This window comes from Sus scrofa, chromosome 1 (genome assembly GCF_054392235.1).
Source record: "Sus scrofa isolate SSC_HxYL_T2T_F1_AM1 chromosome 1, Sscrofa_HxYL_maternal_Yorkshire_Landrace_v2.0, whole genome shotgun sequence".
NCBI classification, from domain to species: Eukaryota; Metazoa; Chordata; class Mammalia; order Artiodactyla; family Suidae; genus Sus; species Sus scrofa.
In genome coordinates, this window is record NC_139383.1 from 279,062,028 (window position 1) to 279,077,972 (window position 15,945).

The window sequence follows — 15,945 nt, forward strand, 5'->3', positions numbered from 1 at the left end:
GGTCAGATTTCCACAGGCCACGTGGGTGCCAGGTGTGGCTGAGACAGTTGGGAAAACAGGTGGGCAGAGGGGGCTGGGGTGGTAGGGGGCTCCAGCCGGGATCGGACACCACAGCAGCTGCTCTGCACCTGCTCTGAGCTGCTTGTGAGGGCAGGTACTCTGGGGTATGCCAGACCATGGGGCTGCATCCTGCCCCTGCCCCTGCCCCTGAAGCTGGCTGGTAATCCTGATTTTGAGTCTCTTTCTCTCGTGGGCCCTCAAGTTCCCCATCTGTACATGTACCCACGCTATGTGATGAAGTAATGCGGTGTGTGCAGTGTGGTGCCCGCTGGCACTGTGATGGTTGGATGCTGCTGCTGCTGCTGCTAATGATGATTGCCTCCTGGTGGCCTGGTCAGAAGGCCAGAGAACCTGTGGGCCACGTAACTCCTGGGGCCTTCTTCCTCTCTGGCAGCCAGCGCCCGCTTCCTCAAGCCCCGTGTGTGCCATCCCCTGTGCTGGCTCTGTTTACTTTGTCTCATTCAACTGGGCAACACTGCCCTTCGCAGAGCCCCTTGGACCAAGAATCACTGTTTCCATTTTACAGAAGGAAAACAGGGTTCAAAGGAGAAGCCGCTAGAAGGACACTCACCACTAAACTGTTCACAGCCGTTCCTCTTAAGGAGTGAGGCTGGAGGCAGTGTAGTGAGCAGACACTTGTGATTTTCAATGTTCAGCCTTCTATATACACTTTTTTTTTTTTTTTTTTTTTTTTTTTGTAGCCAGCATGTAATTTAAGACATTTTTAAAAACTGAAAACCTTGGTTTGTGCACTAGGAATAAAGTTGTGTAGAACTGTGAGTGGACCCAAAAGAGGCACAGAGAAGTCAGATCCAGGTTGGATCCTCCATGCCTCCTGCAGGCTCTGGGCCTGTCCCTTCCATCTCCACAACAACTCCACGGTCAAGGCCGGGCCAAGCAGCACCCCGAGCAGGACTAAGTGCAGGCACAGCCTCACCTGAAGAATAATAGTGACTGCAACACTGTGGCATTGGGACAACTGGGGACTGTCCTTCTGCCCTCACAGTTCTCTTTAACATTGTTGTCTGGGATGCATTAAGAATTTTGAAAATTAGGATGCCGCAGCGGAAACAATTCCGACTAGGAACAATGAGGCTGTGGGTTTGATCCCTGGCCTCGCTCAGTGGGTTAAGGATCTGGTGTTGCCATGAGCTCTGGTATAGTTCGCAGACGCGGCTCGGATCTGGCGTTGCTATGACTGTGGCATAGGCTGTCAGCTGCAGCTCCGATTGGACCCCTAGCCTGGGAACCTCCATATGCCGCAGGTGCAGCCCTAAAAAGCAAAAAATAAATAAATAAAAAATGAAAAAATTAAAGATATGAAATACCATAAAAGTCTCCTCTAGCTAGTCTGTGGCCCTAACCTCACAAGCTGAATGGGTCTATCACAGAGGCCCTGCCTGGCCACCTACCTGACCCCTGCATTCTGTCCTCATCGGGGCCTAGCCTCAGGAGAGTAGTGTGTTCAAGACCTCCACAGGGCTTTTCCCACAGCTCAGAGGTTTGTCCTTCTTTGTAAGAGTCCCTAGAACATGGGAGAGGCTCCAGGGGCCTGTGGGTAAAAGTCCCTGAACATGAGAGCTTGGAACACAGATAGGAAGCCACAGCCCACACTGGGGACAGTGGGTGGTGGTCAGGCCCCCTGAGCTTCTCAGGTTCTTTCTGGTGTCTGGGTCACTTTGCTACCCAAACAGTCTTAGAAAAAAAAACCAAAAAACAAACCATGCTGGAGTTCCTGTCGTGGCTCAGTGGTTAACGAATCCAACCAGGAACCATGAGGTTGTGGGTTCGATTCCTGGCCTTGCTCAGTGGGTTAAGGATCTGGCGTTGCTGTGAGCTGTGGTATAGGTTGCAGATGCGGCTCGGATCTGCATTGCTGTGGCTGTGGTGCAGGCCGGCGGCTACAGCTCCGATTGGACCCCTAGCCTGGGAACCTCCATATGCCTCGGGTCTGGCCCTAGAAAAGACAAAAAAAAAAAAGCTAAAAATATAATAAGAAAAAAATAAGACCAAGTTTCTACATACATAGTTTTTTTGTTTTTCTTGTCTTTTGTTTTTTGCCTTTTTTTTTGCTTTTTGGGGCCACACCCACAGCATGGAAGTTCCCAGGCTAGGGGTTGAATCAGAGCTGCCAGCCTACACCACAAGCACAGCGATGCCAGATCCAAGCCTCATCTGTGACCTACACCACAGCTCATGGCAACACTACAGCTCATGGGTTATAGTGGGAAAATGTGGACTCCTGATATAATAATACTTTAATAACACAGCTCGCCAAGCCAGAGTGCTTACTATGTGCAGAATGCTATTCCAAGCACTTCGCATGTATTAACTCAAATCTTGAAGAAACCCTACAAGGCGAGTATTAATCATCCTCATTGTAAACATGAGGAAAAGGAAGCACCAAACAGGTAACTTGAGGTGGGTCGTGGAGTCTGGCCCTCGAGCCTAAAGGTACACAGCTGGTTTTAAACCAACCTAGAGAACCCGGACTGATTAACAGGGGAGGGTGGAAGTCCAGAGCTCACCAGGATTGCAAGATGTCCTACCCTCATAGTTCCCATCGTGTCCGAAAACAAATCCAACTAAGAACCATGAGGTTGTGGGTTCGATCCCTGGCTTCGCTCAGTGGGTTAAAGATCCAGTATTGCCGTGAGCTGTGGTATAGGTCGGCAGCTGTAGCTCCGATTTAACCCTTAGTCTGAGAACTTCCATATGCCTTGGGTTCAGCCCTATGAAGCAAAAAAAAAAAGTCCTACCCTCGCTGAGGAGTGAGCACGTGACCCCCACTGGGCCAATCGCATGCTCTCCAAAGATGGCTTCACCCTGGATTCTCAGCCCTGCTTCCTCCCTGTCATTCCCATTTGGATTCCACTCCCAGCCCCTTTCCCTGTGGTCCCTTTTGCATCGATGGCGTCTGTTGTTTACAACCAGAGACCCCTGCTTGAAGTCTCCTGTCCACTCAGATCTACCTCTAAGGGAAGCGGGTCCTCTGCGAACCTGACCACTAGGGATGGATGTGGCTGGGTGCAAAAAAAGTGAGCCTCCGCAGCGATAGACCACATGGCTCTGTCCTTACTCTTGAGTCATTGATCATCATTTTCACAATTTGGATTTGGAACACAGAAGGCCTACTCATAAAATTTGCAGCTGCTGCAAGTGGCAGAATTAATGCTTTGTGCAATGGCAGCCAGACGTACAGTGCTTTCAAGACTAGACTGCTGGATGGGATCCAAAAAGATGACATTTAACCAGCATAATGTAAGATCTTTCGTGTTTCCGAAGAAGCCATTGTGCAAGTATCAGATCAGGGAGGGAGAGGTGACTGGACAGTAGTTCATGGGAAAAAGCTCCCACTGCGAATTCAGTGAGTCACCAGAATAATGTAGCTGCCGAAAACACAAATGACTCTAGTAATGCAGGCTACAGCACTGGAAATTGAGAAAACTGGAGGTGATGGTACCTTTCGACTTGGCACTTATCACTACCTCCAAAGAGCATGTTTCTACTTCTAGTTGTCACACTTTACAAGGGACAATGACAAATACAATGCATTCCAGTAAAAGTGGCCCAGGTTGTGGGGAAATGACTGAGACGTGAAGGGGATGTGTGCGCAGGGGAGTCCCAGAAAAGAGGCCCAAAAGGGATAATATTAGGGGACCGGCCCTGGAAATTACAGAGAGATTTTATTCAAAGCCCGTTGGATGGCAAATAACCCAAATCACACTGGAGCTCACTCAGCAAAGAAAGAATTTACTCTAAGGAAACAGGTGTGTTTTAGGACGGCAGCCTTGGGGACTGGAGTTGGGAGCTGGAGAGCTGGCAGGAAGCTGGGCATCTGACTCTCCACCTCTCTCTCCTCTCTGCTTGTTTTCTTATGAAAAAAGTTTTCTCTGCTTCCTGGGACACTGTCAGAAAGCACATCCTAGCCCTGGCACCCCCTGATCTACTAAACTTCTCAGGATTAGGCATGATGGGGACAAATAATGGAGTCACCCAGGACTCTCCAACAGCATGATGGGATAGGCTGTCCTGCAGGGTACAGAGACCTCACTCAGAGGGGGGATGGGGCAGAGGCTCATACTCCAACCTCCCCAAACTATACTGAAAGAATGTCTGGTGCAAGGAATGAGCTGGGGGCTTGGAAGTTATTGGACATGGGTTTGAATCTCAGCTCTACTACGCTCCAGCTGTGGGACCTTGAGCAAGTCATTTCCCTCTCTCAATCTCCAGGTTGCACTTTAGAATAGCTGTGTACCTATGGTAGTTTCAGAGGAACCAAGGAGCCTGGGAAGGTAGGTACTTAGGGGCAATGAAGAGAGACAAAGCTGGTCCCAGGACTGTGGGTTACCCTCAGGGGCTGGAGTGATTGTGGGAAAGGTCAGCACAGAGCCCCCTCCCCAGGCAGTCTGGACTGAGGGAGGAGAGAACGGGGCAGGCTCCTAGAGAATGAAGAGATAGTTGTCAAGGGGTGGAGAATGTTCCCCAAGGGCCCTGTTGGAGAGGCTAGAATCTGGGTCACCCAATCCTGCGGGCAGAACCTAAGCCAGTGAGATACTTCTGCTGCCTCTGTGACTGTGACCCATGCATCCCCCCTGCTGCCATGGACCCCATCCTGCAGGTGCAGCCCCTGCCCAAACCCAGGGTTAGCCATACCCTCAGGTCCTGCTGGTCATGAAGCCTGACAGCTCCTAATTACCATGTTCTCTCTACATTGTGGGCTGTACCTGGGTTGTGGGCCCCTTGCGTGAGCCTAGGAAAGGGCATTTTGAGCTTTATTTTAAGCTAAAGTGACAAAGATGGATGTCAGGCCCCCCCACCCTGTTCTCTGAGCACTTACTGCACACCGGGTCCCTTAACAGGCACATCTCACCAGCTCCTCACAAGGCAACCACTTTCAGCATCTGCATTTTACAGATAAGAAAACCGAGGCATTGAGTGATCAGGCATCTTGCCCAAGGTTGCAGAGCTTGTAGTTGGCAAAACCTGGGTTGAATCCAGATCTCTTTGGGGCAGGAGTTCTCAGTCTGGGAGCTGGGCAAAGGAAAGCCACTCAGAGGAAGTGATACTGGAGCTAGATCCCAAGGTGGCCTCGAGGGTGGTGAATCCTGTGTGCACAGGCCCAGGTGGGAATGGAGATGAAGGGATGGAAGAAAGGGCCCTTGTGGATAAGTTCAGGGAGCAAGGTGGGCAGGTGACAGAGGCAGAGAGGTAGGCACAATGCTTTGGTCCTTGAGGGCCCTGGAATTCACGGTGGGTGGTGAATTCACCACAGATTCCTGGGTCCCCAGAGGCTGAGTAGTCACTGGGCCTGACGGATGAGGCTTATTCAGAGAGCTCTGGGAGAGATGGGCTGGGCTGGGGAAGGTGGTTCTGTGCCCTTCAGGTAAAGCAGAAGCAACTGGGTGGCCAGGGAAATGCCAAATGGGGCAGGGGCTTTAGAGTGCCTACACAGAGGGAACAGGGAGAGGGCCTGGGGAGCCAGCTACCGGGAGTGGAGGTGTGGTGGGGGGGCACGACTAGGACCCATGTGTGGAGCTGGAGGCGGGTGGCCTTATAGGTCCAACTCAGATGGGTCCCTGGAGAGCCAATTCCGTGACCTGGGCCCTTTGGGAGTTACAATGGAGTTAGGGCCGCCTCAAAGCCGCCATTGTCACTCCCTCGCCCGCCTGACTGTCTAGGACCTAAAATAGAGCGAGAGAACAGCAGATCTCCGTGAGAAGAATTTCTGGCAGAGAGGTTTGGGGGGAGGGGTGTGAATCACCACTGGGAACCCTTGAGTTTGAAGCTGGCAAAGCCCAGCTGCCCCAGCTTCACCCCCAGGGAGCCTGAAATCCACTAGACAGTGGGGGAGTGTCTCAGTCCTACCCTGTCCCACTGTGGAGAGGGGACTGGGTTCTGGCCCCAGCTCTGCCATGGAGGTGCTGGAGGACTGGGCCAAATCTGCCCCCTCAGAGCTTCAGTTTACCAGAGAGCTATCCGCTGTGAGGCCCCTGGAATTCATGGCAGGTGGTCCTAATCCAGGCCTCAGGGTCAGGCAGATACAGGATGAAGCCCCAATTCGTTTCCTATTTGCTGAGGGACCTTGAACAAGTTCCCCCACTCCTGGAGCCTCAGTTTCCTCATCTGAAAAATGGACATTGAAACCAAGTTCTGTTCTTTCCTGGTTTTAGCTTGAAGTGGCCAACAAGGAGCTCCTTGGGCCTCCCTCTACACCCTCAGACAGGACACTTCGTGGTGCCAGGAATGCTAACAGTGACCCCACTTTTTAATACCCTGTGCTTTGCATATTGCTTCCGGCTCTCCGCATCCTGGAAGGCAGAGATAATCCGTTTCCAACCCTCTTCTTGTGAGTTCTTGGGTACTGGACACTCCTGGAGGAAAGGGGTCTTGGCTCCACAGTGGGCCCTCCAGGGCACTTACTATGTGTCAGGCCCTGAGCTGGGCTCAAGCCTAGAGCCCTGGAGGACAGAGATGGGTTTCTCCTTTGTGCCGAAGGGGAAACTGGATCGTCTCAAAGACGGCTGTGGGCCTTTGGAAACTGATGGGCACTGCGCAAGGGCTCAGGGGAGAGATGGCGCGGTGTGTGGGGTCGGCGTGCCCTCTAGCGGCCGCTGTGCTTGCCGTCTTGCCCCGCGACCAGAGCTGCCCAAGGTTCCACTTGCAGCGGTCTGGGCAGGGAAGTCCCTTCTTAGAGCCCACGGCAGTCCCGCCTGCTGCTGCCCCATCTCCCATGAGCTCAGAGCAGTGTCTCGCATACAGTCTCCTCTCTTGGCTTCCTAGAGACTCTATGGCGGCTGCGCGCCCCGCCCCGATTGCCATGGAGACCGCCGGTACACAGTTTCCCCCTTCCCCTTCCTCTGAGCCAGGGCCCGCGGGTCAGGCCAGCGCCCACCTAGGAGGGAGCCCCCGGGGGCGGGCGGCCGCGGGCCCATGAACAGCGGGGCCCCCGGGACGCTGGCGGTGGGGAGAGTGAAATTCTACGGCCGGCACCGCGGGGAGGTGAGGCCATGTCGGGCTCTGCTCAGAACTTTGCTTCTTGGCTTTGTGTCTAGAATGGTTTCTTGTTCTTTGCAGTGGGATTTCGAGTGCTCCCTAGGCTCCAGTTGCAGAATGGGCGCTAGAATTCTAAGCTCTGGTTCCAGAGAGGGCTCAAACTCCTGGCGGATTCCAGCATTCTTTGGACTCTGGCTTAGAGGGGACTCAGGGCTTAGAGCAGATTTTGAGCTAGTTCTCCAGCTTTAGAATGGGCTTTTGGCTTCTGGAGAAGGTTCCAGCCTCTGGCTCCAGTGAGGGCTTGCTCTGAGCTTCAGACTCGTTTTACAGGACAGCAAAGAGAGCACCAAGCTCTTGGCTCTACTGCAGGGTGGTTTCTAGGTTCTAGTTGTCAAGTGAGGCCTTAGGTCCAAGTTCCTGGGGTAGTGTTTAGGGCTGACCAGAAAGGTATATCCTGCCCCAGGACAGGACTTCTCTCCTTCCAGGTCAACTCCTCCACCTTCTCTCCGGATGGCCAGAGGCTGCTCACGGCCTCTGAGGACGGCTGTGTGTATGGCTGGGAGACTCAGAGCGGGCGGCTGCTGTGGAAACTGGGTGGCCACACAGGTGGGGCTCTTCAGCCTAGATGGGGAGACGGAGGCCCATGGGCCTGTTCCGGCATTCTGCAGAGCCCACCACAATGACCTCTGACATTTGACCTGGGCATCTGAGCAAGACAGCCAGGCAGGGATGGGGCAGGAGAGAGGACCCGGTCCCTGGGATCCTGGGCCTGACTCTGACTGACCTGGACTCAAATCCTACCACGTAAAACTGTTTAAAATATACGTAATATCGTACTAGCCACTTCGAACTGAAACTCTATACCCATTAAGCAACCCCGTTCCTCCCTTTCCCCAGCCCCTGGCAACTGCTACTCTGCCTTCTGTCTCAGATTTGACTAAGTACCTCATTTAAGTAGAATCATATAGTATTCCTCTTTGTGACTAATTTCACTTAGCAATAATGCCCATAAGGTTTTTTTTTTTTAAACTGTGACCACTTTTTTTAACCTACTTTTTGGACTGTGACTGCAGTCATGTCACCTCTCTGAGCCTCTTTAAAATGTGAAGAGTTGCTGCCCTACAGGATGAGATAGTGTGAGCAAAGTGCCTGGGCACCCAGCACCGACTTGATAAATGTAACTATCATAATTAAGGAGACAAGAAAAAAAATCTGGCAATGACATGGCAGCTTGACTCAGGCTGTAATAGGGAAAGTCCAGGGGCTGGGGCGCTCAAAGGGAGCAATGAACCTAGGCTGGGCTGTCAAGGGGTTTCTGGGAGGTGCTTGCATTTGATTAGGGTATTCCATGCCAAGGTAAGGAAGCCCAGCAATTTCCAACTTCCAGCTGGCTGGAGGGGAGGTAGTCTGTGCGACTGAAGATATCGGTGGGGTCAGAATGCAAGGGCCCGATGTGGAGGGCAATAGCCTGTCCCTTGATCACGGCCACCTGTCCCAGGCCCCGTGAAGTTCTGCCGCTTCTCCCCTGATGGCCGCCTGTTTGCCAGCACTTCCAGTGACTGCACCATCCGCCTGTGGGATGTCGCAAAAGTCGAGTGTCTGCAGGTCCTAAAGGGTGAGTGGGCTGGGAGCCAGGCAGCAGTCCTGGGTTCCCTTTCCAGCCCTGCTGTGTCCTGTGCCACCTCACCACACCCCACTTAACCCTGGGCTGCTGCTTGCAGGTCACCAGCGGAGTGTGGAGACAGTCAGCTTCAGCCCTGACTCAAAGCAGCTGGCATCAGGTGGCTGGGACAAGAGGGTGATGCTCTGGGAAGTGCAGGTATGTAGGACAGCTAGGATCCAGAGATGCACACCGTCCAGTGGCCCCAGAAAGGTAGCATCTCCCCCACTGCCATGCCCACCCCGCTGCATCTGGCTGCAGCTACCTTACCAGGCCTTCCTCCACCCCAGCCCTGGTGCCCTCAAATCCTCCCTGCTTGGACTGTCCTCCTCTCCTGTTCAGTCCCAGAAACCCTCCCCAACCCCTGTGCTACATCACATTACACAGGGATGGGCTTGGGTTGCCCTCTGAAGCTCAGCACTTTCTCCTCCAGTCAGGCCAGGTGCTGCGCCACTTAGTGGGACACCGAGACTCCATCCAGAGCAGTGACTTTGCACCCAGCTCAGACTGCCTGGTGAGCCACGCCTCTGCCCAGACACCCACTTCCCTACCTTGGTCTAACCAGTAGTTAGAATTTCACACCTTGACCCAGTGACTTGGCTCTTCTAAGCCCATCCCCTTCTTTGTAAGGAGATTGGGCAGGGCTTGGTGCCATGGTGCCTGCTGAGAAACCAGGAAGGTGGGTATGAGCTGGCTCCCTGCTCATGGCAGCTGTCTGCAGGCCACCGGCTCTTGGGATTCCACTATCCGCATGTGGGACCTGCGAGGAGGGACTGGAGCCATCTTCCACCAGGAGCTGGAGGGCCACAGGGGCAACATCAGCTGCCTGTGCTTCTCAGCATTTGGCCTGTTGGTGAGCTGGGCTGCTTGGGTTCCAGGGTGGCTCCTTGCTGAATGCAAGACTGAGGATCTTGGGCTACTTTGGGGGCCAAGTACACAGGCCCCAAACCTATGGGCTTAGAGTGGTCTGCTGTCTAGGCATCTGGCTCCTGGGACAAGACTATCCACATCTGGAAACCCTCAACCAGAAGCCTGCTTGTCCAGCTCAAGGGCCACGTCACCTGGGTGAAGAGCATAGCTTTCTCCCCGGATGGGCTGCAGCTGGCCAGCGCCGGCTACTCCCATACGGTAACCCCACCCCGAGCCCTCAGAGCCCACGTCCAGAAATGTCCACATCCCTATCTGCCCTGAATGGCGCCTAATGCCTGGCAAAAAGGTCTTCACTGGCCCAAATTTTAGTGGTACTGACATTTTATGACTCATTCAGGGGAAGAAATTTTTCTATCAGATATTATGTTAAATACACCTCACAGACAACAAAATCCAGACCAAGCAGTTTAGATGTTGGCAACGACTCACCCCAAAGGTGATTTTTCTCAAAGATCCAGACACGTCTGCGAGACCTTCCTACCTTTCCACTTGTTTCCAGGTCAAAGTCTGGGACTGCAACACAGGAAAGTGCACTGATACCCTGAAGGTAAGGGCTGTGGCTGGAGCAAACGAGGGTGTAGTGAAGGCCTGCCAGGGGTGGCCTGCACCCCCAGAGCCCAACACCATGCTTTTGGCAGGGAGTCCTGGATGTGGCCCACAGCTGCGCCTTTACCCCAGATGGGAAGCTCTTAGTGTCTGGAACTGCTGATCAGGCAAGATGCCAAGTCCACTGCAAATCACCCAGAGCTGCTCAAAGATAACATCACACGTATGGCTCAGATCCCTGTGGCCAGGACTGCCACAGCCCCACACCAGGGCAGCCGACAGCAGCTAGCCTGCTGGAATCCAGCAAACACCAGGTAACCAAACACAGCAAAGGCCGCGCCAGCCCATCTCTCCAGAAGTTAGTTCAAATGCCTATAAACACAAAGCAACATCAGCCAGTTTGTTTCTTTTATTGTTCCCTGGATGCTCAGGCCTTGACGGCGAACTTCCGGAGTGGGTACAACCGCTCCTTCCGCTGCTGCTTCTTGGTCTTCAGGTTCTCCTCGTGCTTGTTGAGCCGGCGGCGCATGGCACGTGTTTTCTTGGGCCGTAGATCCAGAGGCTTGTACTTCTTGCCCTGGATGAGGGGGGAGCGGGGGAAGCTGAGGACCAGGGTTTGGGAGCTACTGTAGTAGCTAAGGAAGCCCCAGTCAGAAGTGAAGTGTTGGGGAGTGACTGAGGGAGGTGGGTGCAGGGGAGACGCAAGCGTGAGGAGCCGTATGACATTCGTCCAGCAGGCGGCTGTCAACACAAGACTGCAGAATGAAGTGTGGGCAGCCCACCTACTCCGCTTAGTAACCTTTTAATTTCCCCAAATTCCAAACTGAAAGAGGACTGCCCCCACTTTAAGTCTACTGACTTACTAGGCTAAGAAGTGACTTAACTTTGCCCAAATCTCAGTCAAGCTGTGGCAGACCTGGGGCATGCCCCCCAATCAAGTGACTTCCCTATCTGGTGCTCTTTCCACCAATTCCGAGCCCGAGTCAGTGTTACACCCTAACCCAGCAAGGGACATGTGGCACCCACCAAGCCTTGAGGGCGGCTGTTATCTTGGCTTAAGTTAAGGCATGGATGTGTGAACCGGCAGGGAGGAGTGTGGGGTGTCCAGCTTAAGCTGGGCTCCATTTACCTAGAGGGCCTGCCAGGTACCTGTGGCGTTTCCTGTGATGACATGCCCACTTAACACATGCAGCTCAGAGGGAAGATCGGGCCTGGCTCCAGTCATCCTGCTGTGAGGGGCAAAGCCCCGCTTCCTGCCTTGGGGCCCCTCCCACCACTCCTGCTCCCAGACCTTTCACAGAACCATCATCTCCATCACTGCTCCCACCCCACCTCCTGGCAGCTCTCAAGGTCTCTTGTTCCGCAAAGGTCCTCTGGGGCCTCTTCAACTTGAGGCCTTATGGTAGGTGCTTAGCCAGGAATGAGACCCGTTCCTGGCTCAAGGAACTCCCATCCCAGAACGTGGGAGAGAAAACAAGTCGTGCATTGGTGGGGAGAAGGAAAGCGATTAAGGAAGGTTTCACCTAATGACTGGCAAGAGCCTCAAAACCAAACAACATGGATGGTGAAAGGAGAGAAACCAGAGCAGGCACAAGAGCTCTGTAGAGCAGCAGCTCAAGCCGGGAACTGCCAACAGCCCGGAGGGAAAGGCACAGGGCAGCTGAATGAGGTTCAGGTCAGAACAGCCTGGGTGCAGAGAACTGCAGAAAAAAGGCAGGAGATAAGGGCAAAGAAGGGGCGGGCTTCGAGAAGAGACCCAGAAGCGTGGAAGTCTGTCTGCGCACACTCCTCCTATCAGCTGGCCCAGGCCAGGGCCTAATTTACTCAACACCTCAGCTGAAGCAGAGGCAGACCCCTACCTCCCTAAGCCCCACCTGGCTGTCGAGGGTAACTCACTGGATGGTCACCAAGGCCACCCTCCACATCATTCCCCCCCCCCCCCCCCGAGAGCCTGATGAGTTTCAAGACCCAATTCTCGGAAAAATACATCCAGAGGTGGCAGCACTCTTCCAAGAAACTAGTATTTCCTGGGATGGGCCAGCCCAGGCAACCTTTTTTTTTTTTTTGGCTGTTTAGGGCCGAACCCACGGCATAGGTTCCCAGCCTACGGGTCAAATTAAAGCTGTAGCTGCCAGCCTACACCACAACCCTGGCAAAACCAGATCCTTAACCCACTGAGTGAGGCCAGGGATCAAACCCACTTCCTCAAGGATACTATTTGGGTTCATAAGCCGCTGAGCCACAACAGAAATTCCCTCAAAGGTTTCTTTTTTTTTTTTGTCTTTTTGCCATTTCTTGGGCAGCTCCTGTGGCATATGGAGGTTCCCAGGCTAGGGGTCTAATCAGAGCTGTAGCTGCCAGCCTACACCAGAGCCACAGCAATGCAGGATCTGAGCCGCGTCTGTGACCTACACCACAGCTCACGGCAACGCCGGATCGTTAACCCACTGAGCAAGGGAAGGGATGGAACCCGCAACCTCATGGTTCCTAGTCGGATTCGTTAACCACTGCGCCACGACGGGAACTCCTCAAAGGTTTATTTCTGATCATCTTTTCACTAGAGAGAATCCACCAAGTTCTTTTTTTTCCCCCTGGGGAACTCCAGGCACACCTCTTTTGATAGACCAAATGCTCTAGTCTTCCAGATGCTCATTTGGGTACTGATGTGAGCCATTCTTCAAATGTAATCAGAAAAAATCCCACTGAAGACAGCAGCTTCAACCAAATGTTGAGCTCCAGCCTGCCTTTGATATTCTTGTCCTGACAGCAGCCCCCACAATCACACAAGCCAACTCCTTACAGTAAGTCAAACGTATGCATACACACCATGGAAACTCTCCTACTGGTCCCATGTCACTCCTTGAACTCTAATGATACTAGTTTTAAGGACAAGACCAGAAATGGTTGTGGAAATCCTAGGCTGAGGAACACTCAACCCACCCCTCCCTAAGACACTGTTTGGAACGTAGGCCCATCAATCAACTTATTGTAGTTGACGCTGGGAATTTTTTTTTTTAATGTATTTATTTATTTTTTTAATTTTTTTATTTTTTTGCCTTTTTGTCTTTTGTTGTTGTTGCTATTTCTTGGGCCGCTCCCGCGGCATATGGAGGTTCCCAGGCTAGGGGTTGAATCGGAGCTGTAGCCACCGGCCTACGCCAGAGCCACAGCAACGCAGGATCCAAGCCGCGTCTGCAACCTACACCACAGCTCACGGCAACGCCGGATCGTTAACCCACTGAGCAAGGGCAGGGACCAAACCCGCAACCTCATGGTTCCTAGTCGGATTCGTTAACCACTGCGCCACGACGGGAACTCCAACGCTGGGAAATTTAACCTAAGCCTTGAAGTCCCCATTTGAAAAATAATACCAGATGCTGGGCAGTGAATGACACTGGGCTAGCAATACAATTAAAACATTTAAAGAGTTAATTCTCAAACTCCTTAAACTCATCACGCTGGGGAGATTTTATTCAAAACCCCAAGTTTCTGGGAGTTCCCATTGTGGCCCAGCAGACGTGAATCTAGTATCCATGAGCATACGGGCTCAATCCTTGGCCTTACTCAGTGGGTTGGGGATCTCGCGTTGCCATGAGCTGTGGCACAGGCCGGCAGCTGTAGCTCCGATTCCACCTCTAGCCTGGGAACTTCCATATGCCACAAGTATGGCCCTAAAAAACAAATCGCCCACCACCCCCAAGTTTCTAGCAAGACTCCCACATCTTTGAGTACCTGACAACTGCAGCCCCAAGGAAATGCAGCCTGCTTGCCATATACTAGTCAGAAGGCATACCAAAAAAGCTGAGAAGGCTCTGGAAAGCCCCATTCTGAGCACCTGTGTAGAGAAGCTTACCAAACTGCTCCTCTGGCCAAAGAAGAGCTGGAATTTTGCTCCTTGTAGCCAAGCACCACCCTCCCTTCCCTACTAACCTTATAGAATTTCCTGAGGTTCTCTTTCTGGGTCTGGTTGATGACGGTGAGAACGCGGGCAATGGATTTGCGAACAACTCGGCTACAAAACAGAGACATCAGTGAAGATGGGGAAGGCACACAGCACTCCCCACCAGCTCCCCCATTTTCATCCATCCCAGGAGGAAGGTGTTCTGGAGGCTAAAGAGACAATACATGGGCATCCCAGGTGTGGGGACAGGGGAATGGCTGACATATCTAGTGCTTTTGCAGAATTGTGAAGTGTTCATTGAGGAGGCGTAATGAGAAGAGGTGCAGATCAGGAAAGACATTCCACCCCAGGTCATACATCCTGAAATCTATAAAGAAGACCTAATCAATGTTGATTTGAATGAGCTGACTGGAGGGACTCATGCCACAAGCTGGGCAACCAAGTTCAGTTCAGGGGGTCATAGGAGGAGCCACTTGGGAGGGAAAATGAGACATCTGAGAAACAGAAATGCTAGGGATGGGGTGGATGAGTGGGGAGGCTGAAATGAGGAACAGGCTGGGGATAAGTGAATTTTTAATCATGTTGAATATGAGGCATGTAGCAGGATGAGGGCCACTCAGTTAACGGTAAACCGCTCTTGAGGATCCACAGAAGTTGCTTGCACACTAACATAAGAACATTACTGGGGACCCATTTTATAGAAAGGGAAGAAACCCTTAGTGATCAGGCAACCTGTCCAGAAGGTTAGATATGGCAAAAGCAGAATTTTTATGCCCAAGTTGACTAACTCCAAACCCATGTTCCTTTCACGAGGCTTGGTTTTTGCTCCACATACAGCAGCTACACTACAACTCAAGTAAGAGGTGCAACCAAGTGAGGAGAGATAAGACAAAAATCAAGTGCTGGTAGGAGGTAGGAGAATGGGCTCCAGTTAGATATTCGGAGGCAGCATTAATTAAAACAGGTCTTCAGGGACAGCCAGTTCTTTCCCCAGCCAGAGAGGCCCAAGGAGGTGTCAGGCAAAAGGACCACAGGGTCAAATGCAGGTAAAGGCAGCGGGTCTCCAGGCGCCTCGGCCTGAGCAAGGGGAGCCGGGCGAGGATGGCTAGGAAGGGCGTGATGTTCCCACCCACAGATCCATGCAATAGGCACTTAAAACGCTCCCAATGCTTTTGTATCCCCCACACCCAGAGGGCCGTGGTCTGAACATCCGTCACTTACATCTTGGAGAGTTTGGAAGCCGCCCCGCCTGTCACTTTCGCGACGCGCAGTTGGGACAGCTCCACCTTCAGGTCCTCCAGTTGTTTCAGCAGCTCCTCCTTCTTCTTGCCCCGAAGGTCTCGAGCCTTAATCTTGGCCTGCGCGCAAGGAAGAGTAAAGTCTGGTCAAACACCTGCAGGGCCGTCTGCCCCACGGCCGCTTACCGAGGCCTCCACCTCCCGTCCTCCCCTCCTCCCGCGTCGTGATCAGCCCCTCGGGGGCGCGCGCCTCGCACTGGGCCAAGGGTGCGCTGGAGGGCCTGCACGACCGCGCCTTGGGCAGGGCAACCCAGGCTCCAGCAGACGCGGTCTCGCCCAGGCCTGCTTCGAGACGGGCTGCCACCCCTATTCCGCAGAAGGAAAGACAGAGGCCCAGGCAACGAGCACCTCTCCGGGCCCAGGCCTCTGGTGGAAGGCGAGAAGCCGGCTGGGGCGATGCTAGGCCATTCCGCACAGCGTCCCACAGGCCAGGCTGGCAGATGAGCTCCCAGGACTCGCCTCGCGGCCCCCACCCCAGCCCCCGAGCCCCACAACGCGCAGATGGCACCCGATACCCCGGCCCTCACCATGGCTGTGCAAGCTGCCGCCGCCGC

General features: G+C 53.3%; 2 protein-coding genes across 5 annotated transcripts; one reads left to right on the top strand and one right to left on the bottom strand.

Moving 5' to 3' along the window:
* Positions 1-6,882: 6,882 nt before the first annotated feature.
* Positions 6,883-10,586, top strand: WDR38 (WD repeat domain 38). 4 transcript variants are annotated; one of them, XM_084996653.1, is made up of 9 exons: positions 6,906-7,062; positions 7,542-7,662; positions 8,555-8,671; positions 8,778-8,875; positions 9,150-9,230; positions 9,438-9,569; positions 9,695-9,844; positions 10,146-10,193; positions 10,285-10,586. In XM_084996653.1, the coding sequence occupies exons 1-9, from the start codon at positions 6,994-6,996 to the stop codon at positions 10,405-10,407; spliced, it is 939 nt and encodes a 312-aa protein (XP_084852779.1). In that variant the 5' UTR covers positions 6,906-6,993; the 3' UTR covers positions 10,408-10,586. The 4 variants fall into 4 exon arrangements, with proteins under 4 accessions (XP_084852794.1, XP_084852779.1, XP_084852778.1 ...); XM_084996668.1 differs by lacking the exon at positions 9,695-9,844 and having other exon boundaries at positions 6,883-7,062; XM_084996652.1 differs by having other exon boundaries at positions 6,907-7,062; positions 10,146-10,586.
* RPL35 (ribosomal protein L35) lies at positions 10,584-15,945 on the bottom strand. The gene is given in 4 exon segments (NM_214326.2): positions 10,584-10,769; positions 14,123-14,204; positions 15,315-15,451; positions 15,919-15,945. Coding segments are annotated over 4 exon segments (372 nt in total). The 5' UTR covers positions 15,922-15,945; the 3' UTR covers positions 10,584-10,619.